This window comes from Physella acuta, unplaced genomic scaffold (assembly GCF_028476545.2).
Source record: "Physella acuta isolate Inbredline_101_S28 unplaced genomic scaffold, ASM2847654v3 ptg000053l, whole genome shotgun sequence".
Lineage (NCBI taxonomy): Eukaryota > Metazoa > Mollusca > Gastropoda > Physidae > Physella > Physella acuta.
Genome location: NW_026731573.1, coordinates 370,001 through 397,930, shown reverse-complemented (window position 1 = coordinate 397,930; position 27,930 = coordinate 370,001). Strand labels below are relative to the sequence as shown.

Below are 27,930 nucleotides of genomic sequence, written 5' to 3'. Positions count from 1 at the left end.
TATGTATAAATACATATTTATAACATAAAGATACATCGACTGAGGCATTCTAAATAAATGTTCTTACTTTTAAATGCACCACTGGTTCTAGAAACTAATAATTATTTCAACAAAAATATTTTCTTTATGTGACCCTTGCACTGATCCAGCCACCATTGGTTCGCATATAAATAAATCACAGACAAAAAAAAAAGACCGTTTACCTGTAGGTGTCATAATTTATTTATTTTTAATTTATTAAAAAGACGTTTTTTTGACAGATTGTGAACCCCTGCACTCTTCTGATCAAACGTGTGTTTCAAACGGACTTGTTATAGGCATACATGTAACTTAAATTAAAAGAAGCGTTGTTCCCCTACATTTTGATTTACTTATCAGATATTTTTTGGTGATGCTTTAAAAATGTACAAAATTTGTGTTTTTTACTTCCCTTTTTAATTTTTTCAAAAAGTGAGAAAAGCCAATTTTAATGCAATTAATTTAAATGATGTACTTATTTTTGAGGTTTGAAAAAAATTGAGTCTGTTCTCTGTGTAGGCCCTATGTGTGTTTGTGTTGGGTTCAAAAGATTGTGTTTGTGACATATACTTTTACAGATATAACCTCTCAAACATGGCACTTTTTAGGGTGTTGAAAAAAAAGTTAAAAACCAATTTTTTAAAACGTCATAACTTTTTTACTACTTGAGATATATGAATAAATTTAGTGCCCACTATCTTAGAATCATGAGTTCTTGACATAGCAACTTTCAAAAAAGCTCTGGGACTGTTTTAAAAAAAACAGTTTGACACCCCCTACTTCATCGTTTGCAATTTTAATTTGAACTCTATGCATTCTTATTTCTAAGAAATATAATTAATAAAAGACATAATATTTTAAATGTTAATAAAATGAAGCAATAGGCCAAGGGGTCAACCATAAATGACTTTTCGTTTTTTTTTTTTACGATTTCTCTCCCCCCCCCCCCCCCCACACACACATTGTCACTAAAAGCCATAACACCCCCCACCCTCTCCCCTAAAATGACGTCACACCTCAGCCTACAACCGCCCTCAAAATTGCAGTTGAATTTTTCTTAAAAACATCGATATTTTTCCAAAATCTTGTCTGAACTCTCTCAACATAGAGTATTTTAATCCATTCCTATTACAATTTATTAAAACAGTTTTCTAAAAAGTGAAATAACTGCAAAAAATGATTTTCTAACATTGCTTTTTTATAATGCAAAAGTGTGACGTCCCACCATCTGAACTCTTCCCCCCCCCCCCTACCCTCATCACACACCGTCACAAAATTACGGACCCCCCACCCTCCCCTTTGAGTGATGCCATTTATGGATGACCCCAAATTGTTACATTACTTAAATAGACACAGTTCTTTGAGTTAACTCTAGTTAGTTATAAAAATCAATGAATATAATTAAAACAAAAGTGGTAGTTTTCAGGAGGGTTCATGGCTTCACTTAATTTAGAAATTTTAAAATGTTACTGTTGCAGAGACAAAACTGAAATAAAACTGACAAACCGGTAAAGTGCATGTCTTCACTGTCTGCGCATGTGCATTGACATAGCCGCTCTAATGGAAAAATTACGAGACAAACTTTTGGTCGCAGACAAGAAGCAAATCTCAATTCAATGTGGGGGTTTTCTGAATGTCTGGTGGGCCACAAAAAACTCTGTGGTGGGCCACACTTTGCCCACCCCTGATATACATAATACACGGGACATAACAATCACTAATGACATAATGTATACAAATATGCTATTTTGACATTGTTTGCATTTTGATTAGCATTTTTAGAATGGTTGTCCTTTTTACTTTTTTATATACGAAGTACAGAGGAAGTATTGTAATTGTGCCAAAAATCGAATTTGTAGTTCTTTGTCAACTTTTCAGCAATTTAGAGTAACCGGAAGTGGAACTTATTCTACTTTTGTTTTTTCACAAGTCTATAAATTGAGTGCTGTTTCCAATAGATGAATGAAATTTCACGTATCAGTTAAATATCTAATTCTCTGCCTTCTCTCAAATTTTGAGTCATTTCCGTTGATCGGAATTAGTACTTTGTGCTATTTCCAATTTCTCAAAAACGGCATACGAATTTATTATATACAAATGTATTAAGCACTAATAATTTTCCTCACTATTATACACATATTGTTTGCTGTTCACTTTGTGTGCAATTCTTTTTTCTATGAGATTCTATTTTAAAAAAAAGTTAAATGGATTAAAAATCATGTCTAAATCCCAAGTTGCCATCCCGCGTAGTGTTATATAAGAATATTCTAGAACATTTAGGGGAGATCACTCCCAGTTTATTTCTGTTAAAACACAAAACTGAATATAATATGTTATGCATGGCCAAAAAAGGCAGAGCTCTGCAAACACACTTCAGCCATCACTTAAATAGCTCTAGACCCGGTCGCTCAAATTGGTAGTATTCTTTGTTAACAACACACCACCAAGTTTTCTAAATTGACTTAAGCAGGTTTTACATGCAGAATAAAAAGTGTAGCTAATTAATATTAATAAACTAATTTGTCATTCAAGTTTTTATTATTTATTTAGTATATATCTATTATTAAAGCAATAACTCGATTTAATGATTACACTTCCATGTCATTTTTCACCTTTGTCCTATGAATTAAACCCCCTTTCACTTTGTAGCAGAGTCAATTTTTTTCTCATTGCACAGTTTTATTTTGTCTTTTCTGAAAGGGATTTTTGAAAATCAATTGAAACTTTAATAATCTTTTTTAGAATTGATGGTTATTTTTTTACCTCATCACATAATCTTTTCCCTTTTGTTCCCAAGACACATGGGGGCTGCCACAGATAGCTCCCTTCACTTTTGTCATAATCCGGCAATTCTTTTTGGTAGTCTCCCAAGACCGTCCTTGCTCTGACAGCTGCTTGTCATCCATGTGTCTCTACATCTTCAATGGCCTTCTCTGTTGTCCCTTGAGGTGCCCATTTTAACTGCTAAATGTAAAAGATTCTGATTGTATTTTTCGGCTCCATTGTCAACAATATATAGCTAGAGTTTAAAGTAGAAAAACTGCTAAGTTCAGGATGGTTTTGTTTTTTGCAATGATTTTAAACAAAATAATACATGGGTGAAATCATTTATTTTAGTATAAAGTCGATGATATGTTTAAATGTATTAAACAACATTTATGTGAATAATTTCAACTTTAACAATGCTAAATGTTATGTATATGGCTTGTCCAACAAGTACCAGGAATAGATGGGGGGAGGGAGAAATATTACTGTTGTAACAATGTGCATACATATTAATGGTCCGTGCTTTTGCGTAGATGTATTTGTAGTCTGCTTGGAAATAAACCCTTAGTAGAGCCCTTTAAAAAGAAAAAAACTTTTAAGTCCTCTTATTTGTGCTTGAAAAATAACGTTGACCACAATAACAATTTTATTCCTTACATATTTTTACAACTTATACATGTGATAGTTGTGAAGAACAACTGTTAAGAATGCAAGACTAGTAAAAGTTCAGCATGGTTATCAATTTAGCCATTCATTTATGACATCCGCAAAAAATTGGAATTTTTTACCCCCCCCCCCCCCTTGTGGACATCCACAACCATTTAGTAGACTTCTCAAAACATGCTGCAAAATTACTAATATAATAACATGTAGTGTGTACCTTGCTACATTATTAATTGCTAATGTAATATAGGATTTGATATTTTCTGTAACATCTATTACTTGGCCTAGAAAGTGTTGAAAAAAAAGCATATTTCATATTTAATTAAAGATGTTGTGGACCGTACACTTTACTCAACTTTATACTACACGTGTTTCCATAACAAACCACCACCACCCTCACCCCCTTTGTTGAAGTTGCGCTGACTTTGAGTCCTACACGCCTGACCAATGAGCACACTATACACTCACTGTTATTTAAATATCTAATTGTAATGTGGTTTTTTTTTTTTTTACTTGAAAATTTTTTTTAGATCTGTGTCATCATAGGTTTTGATACAAATTAATGATTTAGACTATGATTTAGTTACACGATCGGAGTCTAAAACTAATTGTTTTTAAACTTATGCTTTAATTGTTTGAAATGTTTAAAATACCTTGAAATGTTTAAAATACCTTGAAATGTTTTAAATAATTGCCGCTGTCACTGGCCCCCTCCTGATTGCAAAAACCCAAAAACATCCGTTTTTTTTCTTATGTGGGCGGTATACAGTAACATTTCTGATTAATTTATTCACCTCTTGTGCTGGGGATATTCAACACGAGAACTGCCAATTTAATGTATAACCTACATTTCATGTGCAGCTTTAAATTTTTTTTCAATGTAAGTTTTTTGTTTTTAATAAATTCAATATGTGGACGTCCACAATTACCCGAACCCCCTCCCCCCCCCCCCCTCCCCATGTGTGGACGTCATAAATGGATGACCCTAATTGTATATATATAAGCAAGTGTATTTTGGTGTAGCCCTACCACATTGTGATAACTGTAGAAGCAGCTATATATATATAAATATATATATTTATTAGATACACAGGCACACAAACTGAGGTGTTTTAAATACATTTTCTTACTTTTAAAAGCGCTGCCGGTTCTAGTCTAGAGACTAATAATTATTTTGACAAAAATATTTTCTGTATATGACCCTTGCACTGCTCCAGCTACCATTGGATCACTTATAAATATTAATTTACTTGCTGGCCAGGCCCTGCTCTGGCCTCTGTGAAAAAACTATCTGTTAAGGACCATTACCTGTGTGTTTAGTAATCATCATATACCCGGCATTGCCCACCCTAACCACAACCAACGAAAACTAAAACAAACAAAAAAAAGCAAACATTATGCAAATCAATTACAAATACAAACAAAAACCTAACAAACCCAACCACAAACAGAAAAAATACAAAGAAGAAACAAATGAAAAAGCAAACGAAAACAAACCAAATCCAAACGCAAACCCAACCACAACATAAACACAACACAACACAAATAAAACACAAACACTACACAAACCGGGGCGGCTAGTATTATATAAAATGGTATATCTTCTTGTAGTTTGGTGCAGGTGTCTATAAAAGAGCGTTCTGATGTGACCGACAAAAACGAATTCCCCTTCGTGGGCAAAAAAGAACAGACTAAAACGAAAATGCCAAAAAAAGACATAAATAATAACCTGCGGGAATTCCCGTTCCCGAATAAAGATGTTTTTTTTTTTACATCAACTGCCTTTGATTCTCCCCCCGCCCCTGTAATGATTTTTATAAAGGGAAGTAACTGTGTTTTCTTAATCAAGTGATGTAATGAGCACCTAAGGACTAAATGCAAATAATTTTCCGACACAATTAGAAATTTTGTGAACGCTGATTCATTTTTTGTTTTAATTTTTATATTGTTAGGCTTAGTATGTAAAATGAAAACTGTTTTAAAACACTTTCAATATTAATTTTTAACTCATACATTTAGAAGGGACGGTGTGGTCTAGCGGTAGAGAGCTGGACTGCTAACCCGTAAGTTTCGAGTTCGAATCCGGGTTCAAGACAGTAGAACGTCCCTGAGTCCACCCAACTCTGATGGGTACCTAACTCACGTTAGGGAAAGTATAGGCGGCTGGGCATAGTGCTGACCACACTATCTCTTCATATGCCGAGGTCACAGAAACAAGTGAACTCTACTTCACTTGCCCCATAGACCGTCAGGTTTGAAAGGGAAACTTTACTTTTTACATACATTTAGACCATGAGCACTTTAGACATTTAACACTTGACACAATGGAAGTATCGTTTTTTTTTATTTTAATCCTTTGTAATCCACGACAAACATACATTTGAAATACAGAATTGAACTTTATATATTAAATAAGTATATGTGAGACTGTTTAACTGTTTAGAGCCATGGTTATTTTGTATTTCAACATAGTCAGATAAACTGTAGGTGTCATAATTTATTTTCTTTAATAAGACACATTTTTGATAGGTTAAACCTTTGTCAATCATACATTTTATATAACTCTTGTATACTGTTATAACAAAATATTTTTTGTTTTTAAAAAAAAATAACTCGTTTGTTTTTTACTTACCTTTTCAATTTTATTGAAAATTGAGAAAAGCCAATTTCAATGCCACTAACTGAAATGAAGTACTTATTTTTGAGGTTTGAAAAATGTTTTGTTTTTTTATCTGTGTGTTTGTGTTGAGTTCAAAAGAATGAGTTTATGTCATATACTTTTCAACATGGCACTTTTTGCATTGTCAGAAAATCTCAATATTGTTTTGTTTGTCTACCACTGTGCCAAATTTCAGCTCAGTGGTACAATGGAAGGTGGGTTAAATTTAGATGACAATACTTATGGAGCCATACACACAAGCATGCTGAGGAAGCTAAATAAAAGCCTTAAAAAATACATATGTAAATCTTTCTGCCTCCTCTAAGGTCACTTAAAATCGCCTAGGTCATCTACATGGTAAATTTCATTTCATTATTGAGGTCGGCGTGGTCGAGTCAGTAATGCTCAAGGTTGCTAAACCGAAAAGTCTCGAGTTCAAACCCTCGGGCAGATGAGGCTTGTTAGCTGGGGACAGCCACTCTTCTAGGAGAGACAACTCCAAAATCAAACAACTGCTGCCTTGTAATTTGTTCTTGGTTGGACAAAGGCTATGGAAGCAAATCCAAAAAGAAAAGCAGGCTGAAATCGGAGTCAATGGCCTCAATGGCGCATAACCAGTTGACATGTATCCTTAATTGTGTTGGAGGGGGATCCCTTCCAACACTAAAATTAAGAATGAAGACATTTCATAATTGAACAGCAAAGTGAACCCCTACCCTACCCACCCCCCTCCCCCCTAGTGAAAACAGCCTCCTCTTAGTTACCTCCCCTAAGTTTAAAATCGTTTCAAACTAAATTATCTGCCCCTAATAGCCGTCACTAAACCCGGCTCCACGAATGTAAATATTTAGCGTGAACCACAGCTCACCAGACCATGTAGGGGTGGGGGCGGTAGGGAGCGCGCTTACAGCTTGTTTTCTAGCGTCTCCCAGAAGAGAATTATATATATAGATTTCTAAAAGTGTTTTAGTTTGCATGTTTACATAGAATAATGTTTGTGACCAACTTTGATTTGAAGGATATAGCAGACTTTATATATATATATATATATATATATATATATGTATGTATAGTATCTACTGATATTTAGTTGACATTAATCACTTATCTGACAGAATCCATTGCTGATGGCTGTATTAAACATATTTACTAAATCACTAAACTTGTCAGTGTTACTGCTCTAAAAGGAAATATAAAAAATGCAAAACTTTCTTCATTGAAATATTATTTTTTTTCAGCCACGTCCACCTAATGCAATAATCACACTGGCAACAACAGTGACAACATCATCAGTGGTACCTCAAACAGACAACAGGTAAGATATTTTTTAATTTCTTAAAATTTCTGGTCACTGCAGACTGAAAAAGTATTTGGTACAGTATCAATAGTATCATATGAGTTTTTAGTATTTAGAAAAAAGTATCTAACTGCAATAAGGAAAAGCTGGCATGAAAAAACAGAACCCCTCAATGTAGATAGAGATGGTCACAAACTCTGGAGTATTGCAAAAAGGCTAAACCAAGAAGAAAACAGAGCTACTCCTATAGTCATCGACATAGAAAACACGATAAAAACGGAAAAGGATGCAGCTAAAGAATTTATAATCCACTGCAGCAAAATGGGACAAATAAATATCTGCCACCAAAGAGTAGAAGAGGTTAAAAATCAAACTGAAGTTAAAGAAAAACTACAGAAAGTCTCTCCCCCCTACTCCACTGGAATGGTAGCTCAAATTAGCACGAAGGAGCTTGGAGAAGCAATGAAGCTCCTCAAACTTAAGCAAGCTTTAGGCCCTGACAAAATTTCAAATGATATGCTCTTGCACCTGGGCCCCATTGCTAAGAAAAAACTGCTCCAAATATTTAATGCAAGATGGAAATCTGGGAAAATCCCAAATATTTGGAAAAAAGCAATCATAATACCTGTTCTCAAGATAGTAAAACCCAGGAACAAAGTCGATAGCTATCGCCCAATAAGTTTAACAAGCTGCGTTTGTAAACTGATGGAAAGAGTAGTAAACAACAGACTGACCTGGTTTCTTGAATTTAACAATCTACTAGCAGACGGACAGGCAGACTTCAGGAAGTGCAGATCTACTGAAGACCAAATCACCTTCATTTCTCAGGAAATAGAATAAAAAAACCAACCTCAATAGTGTGGGTCGACTTTGAAAAAGCCTTTGACAAGGTCTGGGAGCAAGGTTTAATTCTAAAGCTAATAAACCATCAAGTATCTCATAACATGCTAAATTGGATCAAAGGTTACCTAAACAACCGCAAAGCATTCAGTCTCCATGCAAGGAAAAAGAAGTCATACTGTAACTATAAAAAATGAAGTCCATCAAGGAGTCTTGTCTCCTACTCTCTTTCTCATTTATATAAATGACTTAAATGAAAACATCCCAAGGAGAGTAAAAAGAAGCATGTTTGCAGACGACCTTTCACTAATCAGCAATATATTGGTACTTCAAAATTTTGTCTTAAGGAAACACTTGACAAGCTCAGCAAATGGACCAAAAACTGGGGCTTATCTATTAATACCAAGAAAACAACCTATTCAATCTTCACCCTATCAACTAAACATCAAAAAATGAAACTAACCCTAGAAAATCAAGAGCTAGAAAAAAATGACCACCCCAAATACCTAGGAGTCACTTTTGACACTCGACTTACGTGGAGAAAACAAATAGAAAACACACAAAGTAATGGGATTAAAAGACTTAATCTAATGAGGAAACTGGCAGGAACAGACTGGGGAGCAAATCACCACATCCTGAAAAAAACCTACACCAGCTATGTGAGACCTACGTTAGAATATGGTGCTTTGGCTTGGGGCTCAGCAGCAAAAAACAAATATTAGCAAAATTGACAAATTTCAGAACATTGGTTTGAGAATAATGACAGGAGCCATGAAAACAACGCCTATAAAAGCAATGGAGGAAATAGCCGCTCTTAGCTCAATAGAAAAAAGAAGAGAATCAAAAATCCTCACTCAATTGCACAAAGCTAGAGGCACTGGAAAACAATAATCTAAAACACAAACTCCAGAACCCCAGTACATCAAACAGACTACAAAGAACAAGTTTCATCAAAGAAGCAAAGAATCTAAAAAAGAAATATGAAATCGAAAACATCATTTCTGAAACAATCAAAACTCAAAACCTCTCCCGCCTTGGATCTCCCACTATCATTTAACCATTAGTGACTCAATAGACACCATAGAAAAAAAATCTGACTATGATCAAGAAGAACTAAAGAAAATAACAAATAAGCACATCAAGGATCAGTACCCCAGCAATACCTGGATTAGAGTATTCACGGATGGCTCAGCTGAAGATGCCACAAAAAATGGCGGGGCTGGCGTCCTTATTGAATGGCCAAGCGGAGAAAGCCTGGAAAAGTCAATAGCCACAGGCAGCCTATTCGACAATTTAAGGGCAGAAAAAGAAGCTTTAGAGCATGCAGCAAACCTCCTGTCAGAACACCCTGAATCTCCAAATAGTCAGATAGTATTTCTTACAGATGCCAAATCTGTCCTGCAATCCCTAAAAAATCCAGAGTCCTATACTCAATCACTTAGGACAGCACTAGAAAGGCTAATAAATACCTGCAGCAGAATTGTGCTGCAGTGGATCCCGGGCCACTGCCAGATACAGGGTAATGAGATTGTGGACCAGCTGGCAAAAATTGGGGGAAAGAAAAAACAAGAATAATAAAAAACAAACACAAATGTTGTCTGACACACACCCTCACTACAATAAAGATGATGGATATTATAATTTGACACGAAAACAACAATACATAATCTTTCGACTTAGAACAGGCCATAACAGACTAAATCGACACATGCATAAAAAACTAAAAATTGGGTGTGGCGAAATATACCCTTGTGGCAAGGCCCTGGAAAATATGGAGCACATCCTTCAGGAATGTTCTTTATATAGCCAGGCGCAAGTCAGACACTGGCCCCTGCTCACCCCACTCAGGGATAAATTATATGGGGCACCTGCTGATCTGGAGACCACAGTCCGGTTTATTCACGAAGTTGGACTTGTTGTCTAAATCCTCCACCACATTCTCAATTAAGAACGAAAAAGAAGATCATGTGAGTTAAAACTGTAATGAAGGCTCACGATTGATCCTAATGTAATAAAAAAAAATCTTCTTTGATGAAAGATGGGCAGTTCTGCTTTGCTAGAGGCATTACCTCAACTAACAGTTTTTCAGGTGTTGTGGTATCTTATCTTTATACTTTGCTGTAACTTAAATCAAGTACTGCTTGGCCTACAGTACACAAATTAGGGTAAACAGAAAATCTAATACATGCATTTCTTTTCAATTGTCTCACCCTCTGTTTTTAAAGCTACCCCATCTACCAGTTTCTTTCTGCTTCTATTTTATTTTGCAACCTCAAATTGATATTGAAATCATTGCAAAAGGCGACTATGAGGAGTAGACTAAAACCCCCCCCCCCCCCCCCCCCCCCCCCACACACACACACTTTGTTGCAACTGTAGCTCTTGTGAAAGTGTGACCTCACGATGAGTACTGCTTTTTTGGCTGTGACATGATTTTTGTTTTTCCCCCAATCTGAAATAACTATGTTTCTGCTATATTTGCTTTATGCTTGCCAGATTTCAAGACTAATGTGAACTCACCTTGACCCCAACGTTGTATTTTTGTGGAACTAAAAATATGATACCACCTATTTTTAACAACACAATCTACAGTTATTCCAAAATCATAAATATTGATGTGGTTAGCTATCAAAATGGTTAATTTTTTTTCAAATGTTTTTACAAGTGTTAATCCCAAAACGCTTTTTAAAATAAATATCAGACCCTTTCTTATTTCAGCAAACCTGGTCATTTTCCATCATATGAAATGAATCTTTCAAATTACGGTCTTATTTAAACTGTCATCTGTAGTGACCATTAGTTCTATTGTCTGCACTAACAAAATCCCATCCCAAGTCATAAAGATATTACAAGTCAATGTCTCAAATTAAATTGAACTTACTGCCAAACAGGAAACTTAAAAAAGTAATTATAGGGTTAACTTCAACATCAATTACTCTATACCAAAACCTAAGTCATAAGCTCAATATTATGCACATTCTAAATCTAAATCAATGTATAAATCTTAACCAAAACTGAAATTTAACATAAATAAATCTACTTTTAAAATATTTGCAAACTGACATTGAAACTACCTATAACTTATAGCTAAACCTAATACCACCTTAAAGTCAAGTTCTCAATTTAAATTTACAATAATAAAAAGAAGACCCATTAGTCCTTCAACCAATAACATAAAGGAAGCAGGACATGCTCCACTATTTCCCTTGACCTTCCATACCCCCATGTAATTACCCCAGTTATGAAAGTTATGAAATTCCTAAAAATGGAGTAAAAGAATACCAATCATTAATTACAAATTGATAAACTTTAACCTAACCCTACCCATAAGGTAGTAGATAATGTTAAGCAGAGACAACAAATAGGGTTACGTTTAGGAAATCTAATCTAGGGTTAGGGTAAATAAAACAATTATGAAAATGAAACCATCATTAACACCACTAGCTTAATCAATAACCCTATCTGACATAAAATATATTTTCACTGTGCTATTAAGTTATCAACATACACAACTAAACATTTCACACTGTGACAAGTATTGGACTCTCTGTTCACAGAAGGTGCAATTTAGTTTTACTTTTTGATAAAGCAGGTATTGATTATTATGTATTAGTTTTTATAGCAATTCGAAAACGGTTTGTCTAAATTATAAAGAAATTTTTGTTTTATAGGAAATGTTTTATTCGTTCATTTTTGTGTTTAATTATAGAGGGAAATTAAAGTTGAAATTCTTGATGCAATTACTTGCCTTTAATAGAGACAAACAGGTTCATTTTTAATCCCTATATATAGAGTTTCTGAAAATCTGGTATTTTTCCAGGTGTTTAGTCACCAGAGCTATCTCCTTACCAATATCAAGTTTGTGTTGTATCTGCAAGTAGTCAAAATCTAATTCAGGCACTTAAAAAAGTGTATAGTTTATGTAAGGCCGCTGTCAGCTTAGGTCCGTTTTCTGTCACTTTAAACATGAGATGACAATAGTTTTATTACAGAATTAAGAGTGAATTGCGTTGTATGGCTAGAAAAAAATTCTTCTGAAATTTTCAAGTATCACATTTAATTCAGGTGTGATTAACAAACAGCAGTATAGAATTTTATATTACAGATAATTTTAGCAAATATTGTTTTTGCTATATCCAAATAATCTTAACAAACTGTTGAACCCTTTAAGCAAAAACTCTAGTGATGTGGGCAAAAGATAATTATTTATGACACATTTTAAATGTATGCTTTCCTGTATTTTCTGAATTAATATTAGCATGTCATTTTTGTGCTTATGTATGTTTCTCTATTTTTCCTCACCAAGATCAACTCATCAAATGGGTATTGCACCTGACGATTCTATGTGGATGCAGCACTATATTTATCATCAACCTTCAACTATAGTGAGACCTGGGACAGGAACTTTTTATTTACCCTCTCAAGGCAAAAGTTAGTAGGTTAATACAACTATTAAAGTTGAAGACTTAACTTTTTAAAAACATTAGTCACTTATATTTTCAGATAAAATCAGGATCTCCGCTCAATTTTTTCATCTGTTAAAGTGCCTTCAATTCTAAGATCATATAACATTTTATTGACATAATTTAGCTTTCCTTTTTTTACTTTCTCGTATATGAAGTATATAGAAAGTATTGTAATCGTGCAAAAAAAGAAATTGAGAAATTCTTGACGTTATACACCTCCCTGAGTTGGAAAAAACAGTTTTGCAATTTTGTCTGTATGTCTGTGTGTATCTGTAAACAAGATAACTTGAGTACCGTTACAGCTAGGTTGATGAAATTTCATACTTAAGTATTATATCAGATTTGTAGTTCTGTATCAACTTTTCAGCAATTTCCGGTAACCGGAAGTGGAACTTATTCTACTTTCAATTTTTCAAAAGCCTATTACTTGAGTACTGTTTTAGATGAATGAACGAAATTTCACATATAAGTAAAAGATCTACTTTTCTGCCTTCTATCAAATTTTGAGTAGTTTCCGTTGATCGGAAGTAGTACTTTAAGCTATTTCCGATTTCTCAAAAAACTCTTGTGAATTTATAAAGTACTAATAATATTCCGCACTAGTATACACATATAGCGTTAACTTGATGCGCAATTCTTTTTACTACAAGATTCTATTCTAATTTAAAAAGTACAAGTAATTAAAAATCATGTCTATATCCCGAGTTGCCATCCCCCGTACTGTTATATAAGAATATTCGAGAAAGTTTAGGGGAGATCACTCCTGGTTTTTTTTTTTTAATTTTGAATAAAGTTGCTTATGTAGTTAAAAAATTAAGTATTTATTAGGAATTAACATTAAGGTAGTTGACAAAAATCACAAAGAGCTAATTGTACATAGGAGTATCATATAAGTTGGATACTGAATATATAAAATATTAATATGATAAGAGACTAATTTTGTAAATCTCTACTTAAAAAGTTTAGAGAATGAACTTACTGCATTTGCAGTTTCATCGTTTATTTCTCAAATCTTTTAAAAACATCAATTATCTGCATAACTATATTGTTTTTTCCTAGTACAAAATCAAAGTTCTGGTATAGCTGCCAGCCAGTTGGCTGCAATGTCTGTTGCATCTTCGAATGTGCGATTTAATACAGGAACAATAACAATAGATCAACTGAGACATCAACAGCAGACAATTCACTCTTCTTTCAATACAAATACTGCATCTAATGGATTAGTGGATAAGAGTGGTAAGCAATTGGAAAAATGTTACGGGCTATTTACTACATTACTCATCTCATTGTACTTAGAACACAACAGTATATTCGTCACGTAATTTTGATCCACAATGATAAAGTCTACCTGCAACTTTTTTCAATTGTTGGGTTTTACATAAACAGTGTTGCCTTTCTCTTGTCATAAGCATGCTTCCATTGTACATCTTCAATTAATTTTTAAGAGTAATCTGTGCATTCTGTATGTACTTGACTGGGATGACAGTAGTTCCTGAGTCTATTAGGCATAACATTGTGTTGAACAACTAACATCTCCACTTTGATCACCTTTTGTTTCTTACAATTAATCACCAACACCATTTCTTCATCTGACGCCCATGACCAACATTCCTCATCTTCACCAGCATCTAACTTCTCAGCTGATTGCAAAATTAAATATACTGATCTTGCGTTTTTGAGCACACGATTTCATAATTTATAACTTCTCTAGGCCCTACTAAAAATTACATTTTTATAATTACTTGTTATTTCTTTAAATTCCAAACACGTTTTAATGAAAAAAATGTAATATCTAAGGCATTACAATTTTGCATTAAAACCAGTTTAGGTATTAATTACGAAAATAATAATTAATTTAAAAATATAATTTAACCAAATGTATGTCCAGTTTTTCCTTGACCAATATTTTGTTTTAAGTGTATAAACATATTTTCAGTTTCTGTCTGACATGAATAAATCTATAGGCCCCCCAGAATGTGCTTGTGGGATCACACAATCAACTGACTATAAAAACTGGCAGATATAAAAGTCAAAGGCTAATTATTTAGGTTTAAAATGGGACATAATTAACCTAAAGAGGGGAGGGGGAATGAGTGTCATAGGCCCTACTCTAAAAACTTGATCCTCTTTTTTTCTTAATAATTGACTAGTTATAACGTGATCCCAATACGTTTAATGAACTTGGCAGATGCAAGTTTTCGAAGAAATGGGCCTTTCAGCAAACAAATATATAGCCCTGTTCATTAGGAGCTGTTTCTGCAGGATATAGACAAGCAAAGAAGCTTGGGAAATGGCTAACAAGGGGTTGTGGTGGGAAGGGGTGATTGTACTGCGGGATGGGTAATGTCTACGACCCGCGCTATTATACACAGCATTAAATTTATAAAAACTGTCTAGCTCTAGTTGCTGACACTCCAATAAAATTTATAAAATCTTGCATGTTCTCTAATTTTTAGATAGTTTATTGTTGAATCGCAAGCCCCGTGGCTACACCATTTTCCTTTTTAAAAAAATAAAGCTGCGTGCCCACTATCTACGTTTTTTTTATACTCTGATTACTCTTTAATTATCTGGGCCTTTATAGCAAACGCTCCGGGTCAAAGGTGATGCATGTTTTATAAAATGTTCTGTAAGTGTGAACGCTAAAGTATACATGTTCTTTGGATAAAATTGTTCCAGATAAAAATAACTTTTGGCGAGCTTTGTGTTCCAGAAATGTATAGTATACATGTCGTAAGTGTAAACGCTGTGTGATGGTCACCAGAATCAGTTTCCAATTCAGATTGAGAATAATCTTTATCTAAATCCAACTCATCTTCATCTGATTTGTAAAACAAAACCACTGCTTGTTCCATTGTCATTTGTTTGGAATGCTCATTGTTGTCCTTTTCTACCCGTCTTTTCATTGTAAATTATAAATGAAAAATTGAAACATAAATTTAATTTGTTGGCGCCACAATAACATTAACTCACCAGAAAGCGAATACTATCTGTTATGCCCTTTTATAATATCGCAATTTTATATCCAGAGGGTCAGTCTGAAGTAAGGTTCTAGTACCGCTTTCTCGATACCTCAGGGCATGAAGATTTAATAGAAGTACAGAAAAAGCAGTACCTCGGATTGAAAGGGTTAAACAATATTTGTCATGTATTAACATAAACAACTGGGGTTGCATTTTGGGGGCTAAAAAAGATTAATGGCATTTCAATGGAGAAAATGTTGCAAGGTACCTCTTAAATTGAACCTTCACCTTTAAAATAACATAAAATTGATCCTAGTACACAAGAAACCTACTGGCTTTGGCAGTTTCAGGAACTCTACTTCATCTGCAAGAGGAACTTTGCTATAGTTTTGCTAAGATTATAAATCATACATATATAATTGCATGCATATACTACTACCCATAAAACAAAAAATGTCCTTTTTAACATGTGCACAATCCATATGTATATGAACATATTAGCTTAAGTTTTATTTTTAAATTTCTAAGGGAATTTATCAAGGACTCAAGCAAGCAGTAATTATACCACATCTGTTGGTGTTCAGTCACAAGCACAAGGTGGTGGATGTGGAACAGTTAATGTTTCGAGTGGACCTAGTACTACATCTATCACTAATCCTAGCTCGTCTCCTCGTCCTAGTATCCTAAGGAAACGACCCAGTGAGGCGTAAGCACAACTGTTATTAATTTTACCCTATTTGACGTCTGAGGCCAACTGACATTAATTTTTGTGAACCATATACAAATCATGATAAAATTTTCTTGGTATAAGTTTTTATTTTCTGGATATGCTTATCTCAGTATGCATGATACTAAACCTTTGCTATCAGAACAGATGATGATTTTACTGTTCGACATGTCATGCTTTTTTAAAGTTTTAAAGACATTACACCTTAATAAAGATAATGAATTTTTCTAAATGCTGTCAATACAACAATTTTTTTTGTACATTATAATGTATAAAGCTAGCTCAGTTATTTAAGTTTTATAATTACAGAGCAGGTGTTGTTATACGAAAACCTAATTTCAATTTAAATCAAGACACTCGATGCCATAGTCCTCCTAGGGTCGATACAAATTCATCTGGTCTGAGCTCACCTAAACTATCAACAAAGTAAGTTGCCTCTTATTGTTTTGTTTTTTTTTTAAAGTGTTGCTTGTAAAAATAACATGTTAGTTATTGATCAGCCTTCCTCCAAAATTGCCCCTAAAAATACTAAATACTCATTTTTAAAAAGTGTCAACGTTTGAAAAATAGTCAATCAACTTGAATCTAAGTTTATTTTTGGTATCTTTCTTTTCATTGTCCAATAGTTTAAACTCAAAGTAAAAATTTCAGCTTTTTTCTGTATTTTTTGGTTTGCTTTCATCTCCCCAAACATCCCACTTAAATATTGTTAATCAGTGGGGATTGATTGTTAGTTAGGGTGTGGTGTGTGAACTTGCTCTGATCTGGCAAATGTGCAGCTATTAAAGGCAGGCTCTTAAATGAAAAGCAGATCACATTTTATCTCTCAGTTAAGCTAGTCATAACAGTATACCAAAATACCTGGTTACTATAAAGGTGTGAAAACAGAAAATAGTAGGGAACTTAAAAATAAAAATTTTTGATGAGAAAGTTGGAGATTTTGTCCACTTTTTAAGAACAAAAATACCTTACTGTCTTGAATCTCAACAACTTGATTCTGCATAATAGATGGTGTGGCTACTTGTATATTTTGTCCTTGGAGATCTTCAGAAACTTCGACCTCTGATTGTGTTGTTGTTGAAGGGGTGCAGCTTGAAAAATATGTTTCCAGCTTGACACATTTGGATTAAGTTTGTTGGCGATCTGAAATGGCTTTCAATTTCTTCCTCTCCCACTCTGAATGTTAATTCTTTACTAGATCTAGTGTTTACTTTCCATTTAAAATAACCTCTTAACAAATTTTAAGCATCGCTGTTGTCTAGGTCTTGGTGTCTCTCCTCCCCCACCCCTTCCTATGCGACTGCTGGTAATTTACAATAATGCGGAATAATTATTTTCAGAAATTTTTCTCCAATGAGTGAAAACAGTCAGTCATCAACAGATACAGCGCTTTCATCAAATGACGCTACTACCCCAACTCATAACCATGTTGATAAAGGGAAAGGTGAAGGTGAAGACTGTGTTGAAAATGGTAAGATATCAAACACATAATTAAAACAATTGAGCAGGCTTTTGAAATCAATTCTTGAGTTGAATTTTCCAACCAAGTACTATCCTGCATATTTTGGTTACTTTCTAAAATTGTTTATTTTTAATAATTCAAAATTTTCTTTTGACAGGCCCACCGTTATCTGCTGCAACATTAAACAATATTCCTGCATCCCCTGCAGTCAGCCACACTGGTAGTCTTTCAGAAGCTTCCCCAAGAAAGCGTGCTAGGAAACAGTTATTGTATGTGTAATACGTCATACCCCTTGTTGTCAGTAGGAATAAAACAGGGTTGCCACTATCTCGGGTAGTCTCAGAAATCACGGATTAAAAATCAATATTTTTCTCCTAAAACCCAATTAATAAGTGTTAAAAACTATTGTCCACTCCTGTGGTCAGTTGTTAGATATGAACATAACTCGATTGATTGCTACAGTTTATTTCTATTATCTCCCCTTTTAATTTTTTTTTAATATGGTAATCTCTTGAAATTAATGTATAAATACATTTAAATGATGTAATCTTCATTGTCATCAGAGATTAATGTATCTGGTAAGTTGGAATGAAAGTGCTGCATTAGAAGTGGGCTCAATTAAGTTACCACATTGTGCACTACTTAAAGTTCATAAGAAAAATATCCAATACTTTCAAAGACTCACTTTGCACTTGCTGTTTTGGATTGTAAGCATTCTCAACAAAATGTGTACCACTACACATTTGTATCTTAAGTTATAAGGTGTTGTGAATTTTTTTTCTTTATTTCAAATTTGTAAGGAATAACCCACATTGTGCTTACATTTTAGGCATGCTAATGAGGAACTGAAAGACAACATTACTTCATCGGATGATGAAAATGAATCTAATCACCATATTAAAGATGAAATAACTAAAGAACAGAAGGATAGAGATATAAAAGGAGGTATTTGCATGAAGTTTATATGAGCTTTGTTTATTAATCCACTCACACGGTTTTTAAATTGTAAATTGGAATCATTACACAGGGATGTGACTTTTCCGATTTTTAGTGAAAATCCAATTTTTCTGTTTCAGCTGTAATTTCCTTCCTCTGATTTCATTTTCTCCGTATTTCTTCTCCTATTTTCAATTGTTGATTTTTTAGAAAGTTTTAAAAATTCGGTTTAAATGACTTCTATGGAAACAGCATTCCAGATAATCCTATTTAAATTAAATCAAGTATTACAGTACTTTAGTCAAATGGACAATTGAACACACTCTAGGTCTGATGGTGCAAGATTAGATTAAATGTAGGTCAAGATTGAAAATCTCTACGTGTTTCAGTATTTTTTCAGAATGCACATTTTTTAAAGTCCTAATTTCTGAAATTTTCATTTGATTAATATCAAAAACACAAGAAAAAGTTATCTAAAATAATGCCACTCTTGGAATGAAATTTACATATTTTTAGTCTGGTTTCTTTACCGTTAATTTCGCATGCGCTGTACCTTAACTCCCAAATCTACCGTATTTCTCCGCTTCTAATTATCTATCTATATATATAATTCTCTTCTGGGAGACGCTAGAAAAGAAGCTGTAAACGCGCTCCCTACCACCCCTACATGGTCTGGTGAGCTGTGGTTCACTCTAAATGTTTACAAACAGAGCCGGGTTTAGTGACGACTATTAGGGGCAGATAATTTAGTTTGAAACTATTTTAATGGTAGGGGGGGGGGGTTAACTAAGTGGAGTTTACTTTAACGGAGGAGGGGGGGGGGGTTATCGTCCTTAACGAGCTACTTATAGTGTTTTAAAGAAATATTTTTCAGTGTCGAATTCACAAATTATGATTAATAAAGTGAAAAGTAGAAAAAACAACTAAATAGCGGCGTATGATATGCCGCTGGTCGGCTCGTATATATATAATTCTCTTCTTGGAGACGCTAGAAAACAAGCTGTAAGCGCGTTCCCTACCACCCCACCCCTACATGGTCTGGTGAGCTGTGGTTCACGCTAAATGTTTACATTCGTACAGACGGGTTTAGTGACGGCTGTTAGGGGCAGATAATTTAGTTTGAAACGAACTAAGAGGAGGCTGCTTTCGCGGGGGGGGGGGGGGTAGGGGTTGGGGGAAAGGGGGGGGGGGGTAGTATCGTCCTTAACGACCTACTGATAGTGTTTTAAAGCAAATATTTTCAGTGGCAGCATTGGTACTGTCGAATTCACAAATTATGAATTTCTGAAAAGTAGAAAATAAAACAACTAAATAGCGGCGTATGATATGCCGGGGGTCGGCTCGTTTTTTTAATTTCACAATCTCAAATAATATTTGAAATCCTCGACTAATTAGACTAATCCATCCCTCTTTGTTGCAACAATGACCCCAAGTGCGTGTACCAATCTCAAATAGCTATATTTCTACTTTGACACTATAAGCCTATTGATTTAAAACCTACTGTGAACTCAACATGACTCTGACCCAAACAGAGTACGATACGGACTGTTTTAATAAGGGGTTAAAAATGTAATGTTAGAAACTGAACTTCACGTTTTAGTAAACTGTTTTTAATAAGTTGTAATAGAAATTGATTAAAATACCCTTCATCTATCTTTGTTGGTTGACCTCAGTCAATATTCTTTTTAAAAAAATCAATGTTTTAAAAAAATGTAATTTTGAGGGGGGGGGGGGGGTGTTGCTGGCCGAGGTGGACATCATTTTAGGGGGTAGTCTGGCTTTTGTGACGGAGGGGAGGAGGGAGGTAAAAATCATCCAAAAAAAGGTGATGTTATTTATGGATGACACTTAACAATCCACAGCTATTCCAAAAGAATAAATAACGATGTGGCTTGGTTCAAATGTAGTTACAAGTATTAATTCCAAAACACTTTTTAAAATAAAAATCACACCCTTTCTAATTTCTGCTAATCTGGTCGATTTCATTTTCCATCACATGAACTAAAACTTTCAAATTGCAATCAATCTAAATCTAGGCTGTTTATAATTGAAGACTTACATTTTTACCATACCCATCTTTAAAGAATATATATTATAAGGCATTATTTAAAATTGAAAACAACAGTACGCCTAGATCAGAGGTCTCCAAACTACGGCCCGCGGGTTGGATGCGGCATGCAAGGTTCTCTCATCCGGCCCGCTGAGATCTTTTTGTCTTCGGAAAAAAATGTTCATCAAGTACCTCAATCTGCAGTTTCAGTACAGTTTTTCTCACTTGGATTCAAGGGCAGAAGAAGTGAGACTGTTTCAAAACCCATTTGAAGCAAATGTGACCAGTTGCCCAGATGAACTACAGCTGGAGGTCACTGAATTGCAAGCAAAAACAAAATGACCTCCTCAGAGAAAAGTTCAAAGAAGGGCGGGTGGGCTTTTTATTTAAGTTTTTAAAAAAAGGTTTTCCCAAGGAAGACTTTCCTAATATTAAAACTTTTGCATCAAAGTACCTTTCAAATTTTGAAACAACATACTTGTGTGAACAAACATTTACAAGAATGAAATACGTGAAGAACAATTAGAGAACAAACTTTCACCTCGAGTGTTTTGTCGGCAACCAACAGTGTTTCTTTCAGACTTTTTTTTTCCGGGGAGGGGTTGAGGGACACTTGTATATATTTCAATATAGATTATATTTTGTGTTCTGGCCCCTGAACTGATATTTGATAGTTACTGCGGCCCTCGGGCTGGCCTAGATCATTACAATTTAAATTAGCTTAATGTTAAAACTTAATTGCCACCTTTGTTACAATGTAAGATTTCATTTTTAAAAAAAAAGATTTATAAAGTAAACATTAAATTGCAATTAGACAAGACTTTGTGTTATTTTAGAGAACATAAACTTCTTTTATTTAAAATATTAGCTATATCTCTGCCAAATATAATATAAACATGTAACATACACATTTCAACTAAAAATACAAAACAAAACCACCAAACACCAAGCCAAGTTACAAACATAACTGGAATGGAAAGAAAAAGAAAATTAACAAAAATTATACGCATAAATACACATGGTTAAAAGATGCTCAAATTCAATCACTAACTGATACCAAAAGTAACTACCAAATACTAACTTCTAAAAATACTTCTAAAATCTAAAATTAGTTCTTATTACATATCCCATTATTACCAAAAAACTCACATGGTACCAGTGGTGTCGCTAGGTCGGGTGTCACCCAGTGCGGCACCTCATTGTGTCTTCTTCCCCCCCCCCCACCCACCCGGAAATGAAAAAAGGTTAGGCTATATGTATATAGTTGCAATAGGTGTCACACACCTCCTTGTCAGCATCGTCAGTTAGTACTTAAAAGACTTTAAAATCTAATTAATCATAATTGAACTGGCAAAAAGCATTTTTCTTCTATAAATAATGCAATTTTTTGTCTTGGTGTCACCCCTAAATGGTGTCACCCCCGCCTCGCGACACCTCTGCATGGTACCCAACAGGGTTAATTATAGCTACTTGTAATAAGGGGTCATTCATTTATGCCGTCCACAAAAATTTGGAATTTTAGACCCCCCTTCACACGGGTCCACTTTTGATGAACCAATATGAACGTTCAAAAAAATTTAGTTGACCTGTCAAAACATGCTGCAAAATTAATAATAAAATACATTAATATGTAATGTGTACCTTGCTATATTATTAATTGCTAATGTAATATAGGATTTGATATTTTCGGCAACATCGATAACTAGGCCTAAATATTAATATTAAAAGTTGAGCCTAGAAAGTGTTGAAAAATATAAGCTACTTAGTATAAATTAGGCCCCATGTTATAAGCGCTTGCTGTATTTAAATGTTTATGTCAATACTAAACAAAAACTGCAAAACATTAAACATTTGATTTTGTATTTAATTATATTTTTTCTGCCTTATATCATCAACAATATTTTTAAAATGAATAACCCGGGAGTGATCTCCCCTAAATTTTCTCGAATATTCTTATAAAACACTGCGGGGGATAGCAACTCTGGATATAGACATGATTTTTAATGATTTTAAATTACTTAAACTTTTTAAAATAGAATAGAATCTCGTAGAAAAAAGAATTGTGCACCAAGTGAACATCAAACAATCTGTGTATAATAGTGCGGAATATTATTAGAACTTTATAAATTCACATGCGTTTTTTTTTTTGAAATTGGAAGTAGCATAAATTACAACTTATGGTCAATGGAAATTACTCAAAATTTGAAAAAGGCAGAGAATTAGATCTTTTACTTATTTGTGAAACTTTGTTTATCTATCTGAAATAGTAGTTAAGTTATATGCTTTTGTAAAAATCAAAATTTTAGCTAGAAGTTTAAGAAATTTACACCATACAAATACAAAGCATCAGTTTGGCATATTAAAGACTTGTGAACAGAAGAGCAGTGTGACTTTGCGTTTGAGAAGAGAATGTGTTTTGTAAGGGGTTTGAGGTTGCTGTGTACTCACCATGTATTAATCATGTAAAGTACAATCGTTTAATTGTCAGTACTTTTTTGCTTCTAAATAATCATTTAAACAAACTCAGTTTTGTTTATTAGTTTCTAAAATATGTAGAGTGGATTTTATTCATTCCTATGTTCTTCCCAAGATCGTCTTTTAGCAATACAAAGAATTACAATCATTACAAACCTTTACAAAAATTAAGACATTTTCAGTGTGAGAGAATTATTATTATTTTAAGTAATGTTGTATGCATCATATAAAATGTCATTCAAGAAATGTTATACAAATGTGACGGGTGGTGATCTACAGAAATGTTGTATAACACTTAATGGATTTTAAGAATGGGTAAAAATTGTCCAGTTATTGTAGGGCTATTTTTATGTGTAGAATCCCCTATAGATATTTAAAAATTTCTTAATACTTACTAAGTGCAACAAAATTTTATTTTCATACCTATTATCAACATTTACACATAGTGAATTGCCCAAACTTATTGGATTTTTATGATTAAGAGCCAAATAAATGAATGTGGCCAAGATTGACAAGGGTATATCATGCATATAAACAAAAAAATGTAATATTGTATATAAAATTACACACAATTTTTAAAGCTTCTAAAAATTAAACTAGTTTTTTGTTGTTGTTTTTTTTAATTGTCAGAAATATGTTTCACATCATTGTAACCAAGAAGATACACTTAAACTTGAAATAAAATGCTGTCTGCAGAAACACAGAATTTGACTATAATTATTCATATATTTCTCAGAATATACAGATGAAGAAGGTGTAAGATGGATTTTAAACAAACCAAAGCCAACTTTTGTCTTGCTTCAGCCTGAATTTTTCAACAGTAAAACAAGGAACAATCATTTTACTAGATACTCAGATGTTAAGCCCAAAGGTTTGAACATATTTTATTGTTACTTTAATTAATTCTGTCTGTTCAAATTCTCTTATTACTACTTTTGCATTATTTTTCTTAAGATTGAAAACAAAAATGTGTGAGTAGTATAGTTAGTTTTTCAAACAATAACAGAGATGTAACTTTTGCACTTTTTCCCAGAAATCTGCTTTTCAGATTAGAAACAATTATCTGGCAAAAAAAAATTTGAAAATTTTCTGCTGAAAAAAAAAATATTTTTCCTCCAACCGACTTTTTTAAAAATTGGAAATCTTTACAGCCAAACCATTTTCACATTTACTAAGCATAAATTTATTTGAAGACCTTTTTTATAAAACAAAAAAGAGTAGGATTTTTGCTAAGTCTAGAATTAAGAAAGTCAGAGAAAATCACTAGACTTCTAGATCTAGTTTTTAGGGCTAGTAAAAGTAAAGTTTAATTTAAGAAATAAAGCTGTTCCATGATGTCTGTATTTTTATGCTAACCAGGAGTTTAGACCTACATTCCACTTCTCTCCCACATGAACATGATTGCATGGGTCTACACTGCCTTATGTCTATGATGTTTTTTGCTGGTTTGCAGAAGTATCCAGTTTACTCAGTTGCTCCTTCATTCGGGGAATTGTTGTTTAGTCTATGGGGGTAAACTTATGTGAGCGTGTGAATGTGTTATGGCTATTAAAAATTATTTGCTGAAGCATGGTGGCCACACATGGATTCTGTACCTCTTGAAAAAAAATGTTTTTGACACAAATTAACGATGTAGGCATTTAATGATTTGGTTGCACAATCTATAGGGCCTAGAGGTAATTGTTTTAAAAGTTATGTTTCAATTGCTTGGAAGTTGAAAAAAAACCTTGAAATACCGTTGCAGTTTGACAGTTAATTAGTACCCAGATGTATTCTGTCTTGGTGTATTCATCTTCTCATAAGGTTCTCTTAGTTTGCTGCCATAGGGAAACAAAAGCGGCTTGGCATAGTGCTGACCATACTATCTACTTCATCTGTCCTGGGCACAAATGAGAAAAGATGATGATGATGAGTCTGAACTTGCTGTGATTCTGTAACACAGCGTTTAGACTTAGACATTTATGCTATACATGTCCAGAACACAGAGCCTGCCAAAAGTTAATTTTATCTGGAAACATTTTTTTCACAGAACATGTATACTTAAGCATTCACACTTGCAGAACATGTTATAGCATGCTGTCACTGAACAATACTTGTAACTGGAGAGGCATTTTGTTTTCTCATGTACCTTCTTAGAATTCCCAAATTAAAAGATTAGAAAAAAAATGCCATTCACTACCTGGGTGTAGAGAAATGTTTTGATACATTTTGATACAGTGCTTTTTATTTGTTGTTTTTTTGTTTTTTAAAGTCATGGTGGTTTATAACTTATTCCGCTTCTTTGTTTGTCTATATCATTTAGAAACAGCTTGTTCATTTGATTGAACAGGGCCTAATATTTGTCTGTTGATGCGCCAGATTTCTTCAAAAACTTGAATCTGCCAAGTTCATTAAAAATATTAAAATAGAGTTATAACTATACTGTCCATTATTATTAAGAACGAGCCGACCCGCAGTGTAGCATACGCGCTGTTTAGTTGTTTTATTTTCTACTTTTCAGTAATTCATAATTTGTGAATTCAACTGAAAATATTTTGCTTTAAAACACTATCAGTAGCTCGTGAACGACAATTATCCTCACCCACCCCCACCCCTGGATAGCAGCCGTCCATGATGACAGTTTGCAGATGACAATGAAAAAATCAAGCGGAACTTGTTACCTCCCCTTAGTTACAAATAGTTTAAAAACTAAATTATCTGCCCCTAATAGCCGTCACTAATTCGAGCCATCTCTACAATTGTAAACATTCTATGTGAACCACAGTTCACCAGACTTGTTGGGGTGGGGTGATAGCGATATGGTCTGGAGAGCTGATTTAGGTTCATCATTAGTGATCTTCATGTGAATGGTTTAAATATTTGATCCAGACCCCCGATCACTGCCATCTTGAATAAGATCAAGATTGCATTTCTTTACTTTGATTTTAGAGACTTCTTCACAAACAAGAAATTCGTATTATCATGACCAGATGAAATTATTATTATTATTAGTCCTGTTGTTAGTAGATTTGTCCAGTATTCCAAAAAATGAAAATGAAAATAGTTTAAGTTTAATAATTAATATGATAATCATCTGATCACCATAAAACTTTGGAAGTTGTTGAGAATACTCCTGATACTCCTGGAAAGGTTTCTGTGCAAAAAGAAACATTTTTTTAGGGGCTGCCAGTAGGATGCCCAGCGTTCCCCGGTGGCTTATCTTAGTTGCTGGAATCTGTTGATTAGGCTTCCTGCACAGTGGGTCATGGGCACTACTGAATTCAACAGTCAAACTGCACAAAGTGTATCTGCTGGCACCCAGGCAGTCGTTTGCTCCGCTGTGCCCCTGGCTCCCTGCATGAGCACTGAGGCAACTACATTTGTTTTAAAAAGCTCTCTTCACTATATAACATTTTATAAAAAATAGAAATTAAAGATTGTTTGAAAAATGTACACTTTTACATGTCAAAATTACATTAACTAAAGTACTCAATACAATTGATTGTGCTAATTTAGCATTACTGTGAATTCCCCACTCCTCCAACACTACAACTATATCAGCTGATGATAATAACAATGATCACAATTTAGGTGACAAGAATCAATCAGGGGTTTTTGACAACAAATGGAAATAATGCCCCGATAGTACTCCTCTCCTGAAAATCTTTTACTTTACTAATTTTTACGAGACTTTCTAAGAAGATTGTTGAGAAGGCTCATCAAAGTAAACTTTTTAAAAATTTGTGTAGCATTTGTTAACTTTTATCAAAAGAAGGTGCTGCCTCTGTCACCAAAATAAATCACTGAAATGCTCAAGGTACCTAACTAATGATCCTCAAGACAAATCTTTACAGTTACTTTGCAATATTATAAAAAAAAATTTTTTTAAAAATAAGTTTATTTACATCACACTTTAGATGTATAGTAACAGTATTTTGGTTCAGGTGGGTCACAATTTTAGTTATTTTCAAGTGTAATTTACTTTAATGGATACAACATCCAACTGTTTTAACAGACTTTACGCTATTTCAGACCAGGGTGTGGCTAACCCTTTGAACATAATAGGTGTGTTGAGCTTTGATAAACAATGCAATTATCGGTCTAACAATACAAGCTCATTATACAATATACTGCTTCAATTTCAGGTGATTGGCCATGAAAAATGTGATTTATTATGCAATAAATTTACACAGGGCAGTTTTTTTTTTTGCTAGTGCTTTCTTAAATTACAAGGCCTGCTGCCCTCGATTATTCAATGCCCCATAGCTTTTATTCAGTTTCAATGTCTATAGGTTTGTGGCAAATAAAGTAACTTGATTTTTATCCACTTCTACAACATGTTCATCTTTGATGACATCGCAAGAAGATCTCATTTTTAAATAGTCATTGAAACAATACATAGGGGTCATCCATATAGGATGTCCAAGCAGAGGAGGGTCTATGTAGTCATCCACATGTTGATATTAACATTGAAGAACTTTCATTTTAAACATAAAACTCTTACCCTGCATATTTATAGTAAAATAAGGACAGCAGTGCTTGTGTTTTTAATAAAACAAATATAAAAAAATCTTTATAACAACAAACATCTAAATACACTGAAAATAAGAAAATAGAATAAATCTGATT

General features: G+C 33.8%; 1 protein-coding gene across 1 annotated transcript in view; it reads left to right on the top strand.

Annotated features, from left to right (window-relative positions):
- The window catches only part of LOC131946783 (histone deacetylase complex subunit SAP130-A), a 56,640-nt gene that overhangs the window by 24,186 nt on the left and 4,524 nt on the right, over positions 1 to 27,930 (top strand). Inside the window, exons 9-17 of the mRNA XM_059307716.1 lie at positions 7,345 to 7,421; positions 12,550 to 12,674; positions 13,769 to 13,945; positions 16,201 to 16,378; positions 16,709 to 16,825; positions 17,740 to 17,870; positions 18,019 to 18,130; positions 18,691 to 18,806; positions 24,059 to 24,193. Coding sequence (XP_059163699.1) covers positions 7,345 to 7,421; positions 12,550 to 12,674; positions 13,769 to 13,945; positions 16,201 to 16,378; positions 16,709 to 16,825; positions 17,740 to 17,870; positions 18,019 to 18,130; positions 18,691 to 18,806; positions 24,059 to 24,193 — 1,168 coding nt within the window. The remainder of the gene's footprint in view (positions 1 to 7,344; positions 7,422 to 12,549; positions 12,675 to 13,768; positions 13,946 to 16,200; positions 16,379 to 16,708; positions 16,826 to 17,739; positions 17,871 to 18,018; positions 18,131 to 18,690; positions 18,807 to 24,058; positions 24,194 to 27,930) is intronic.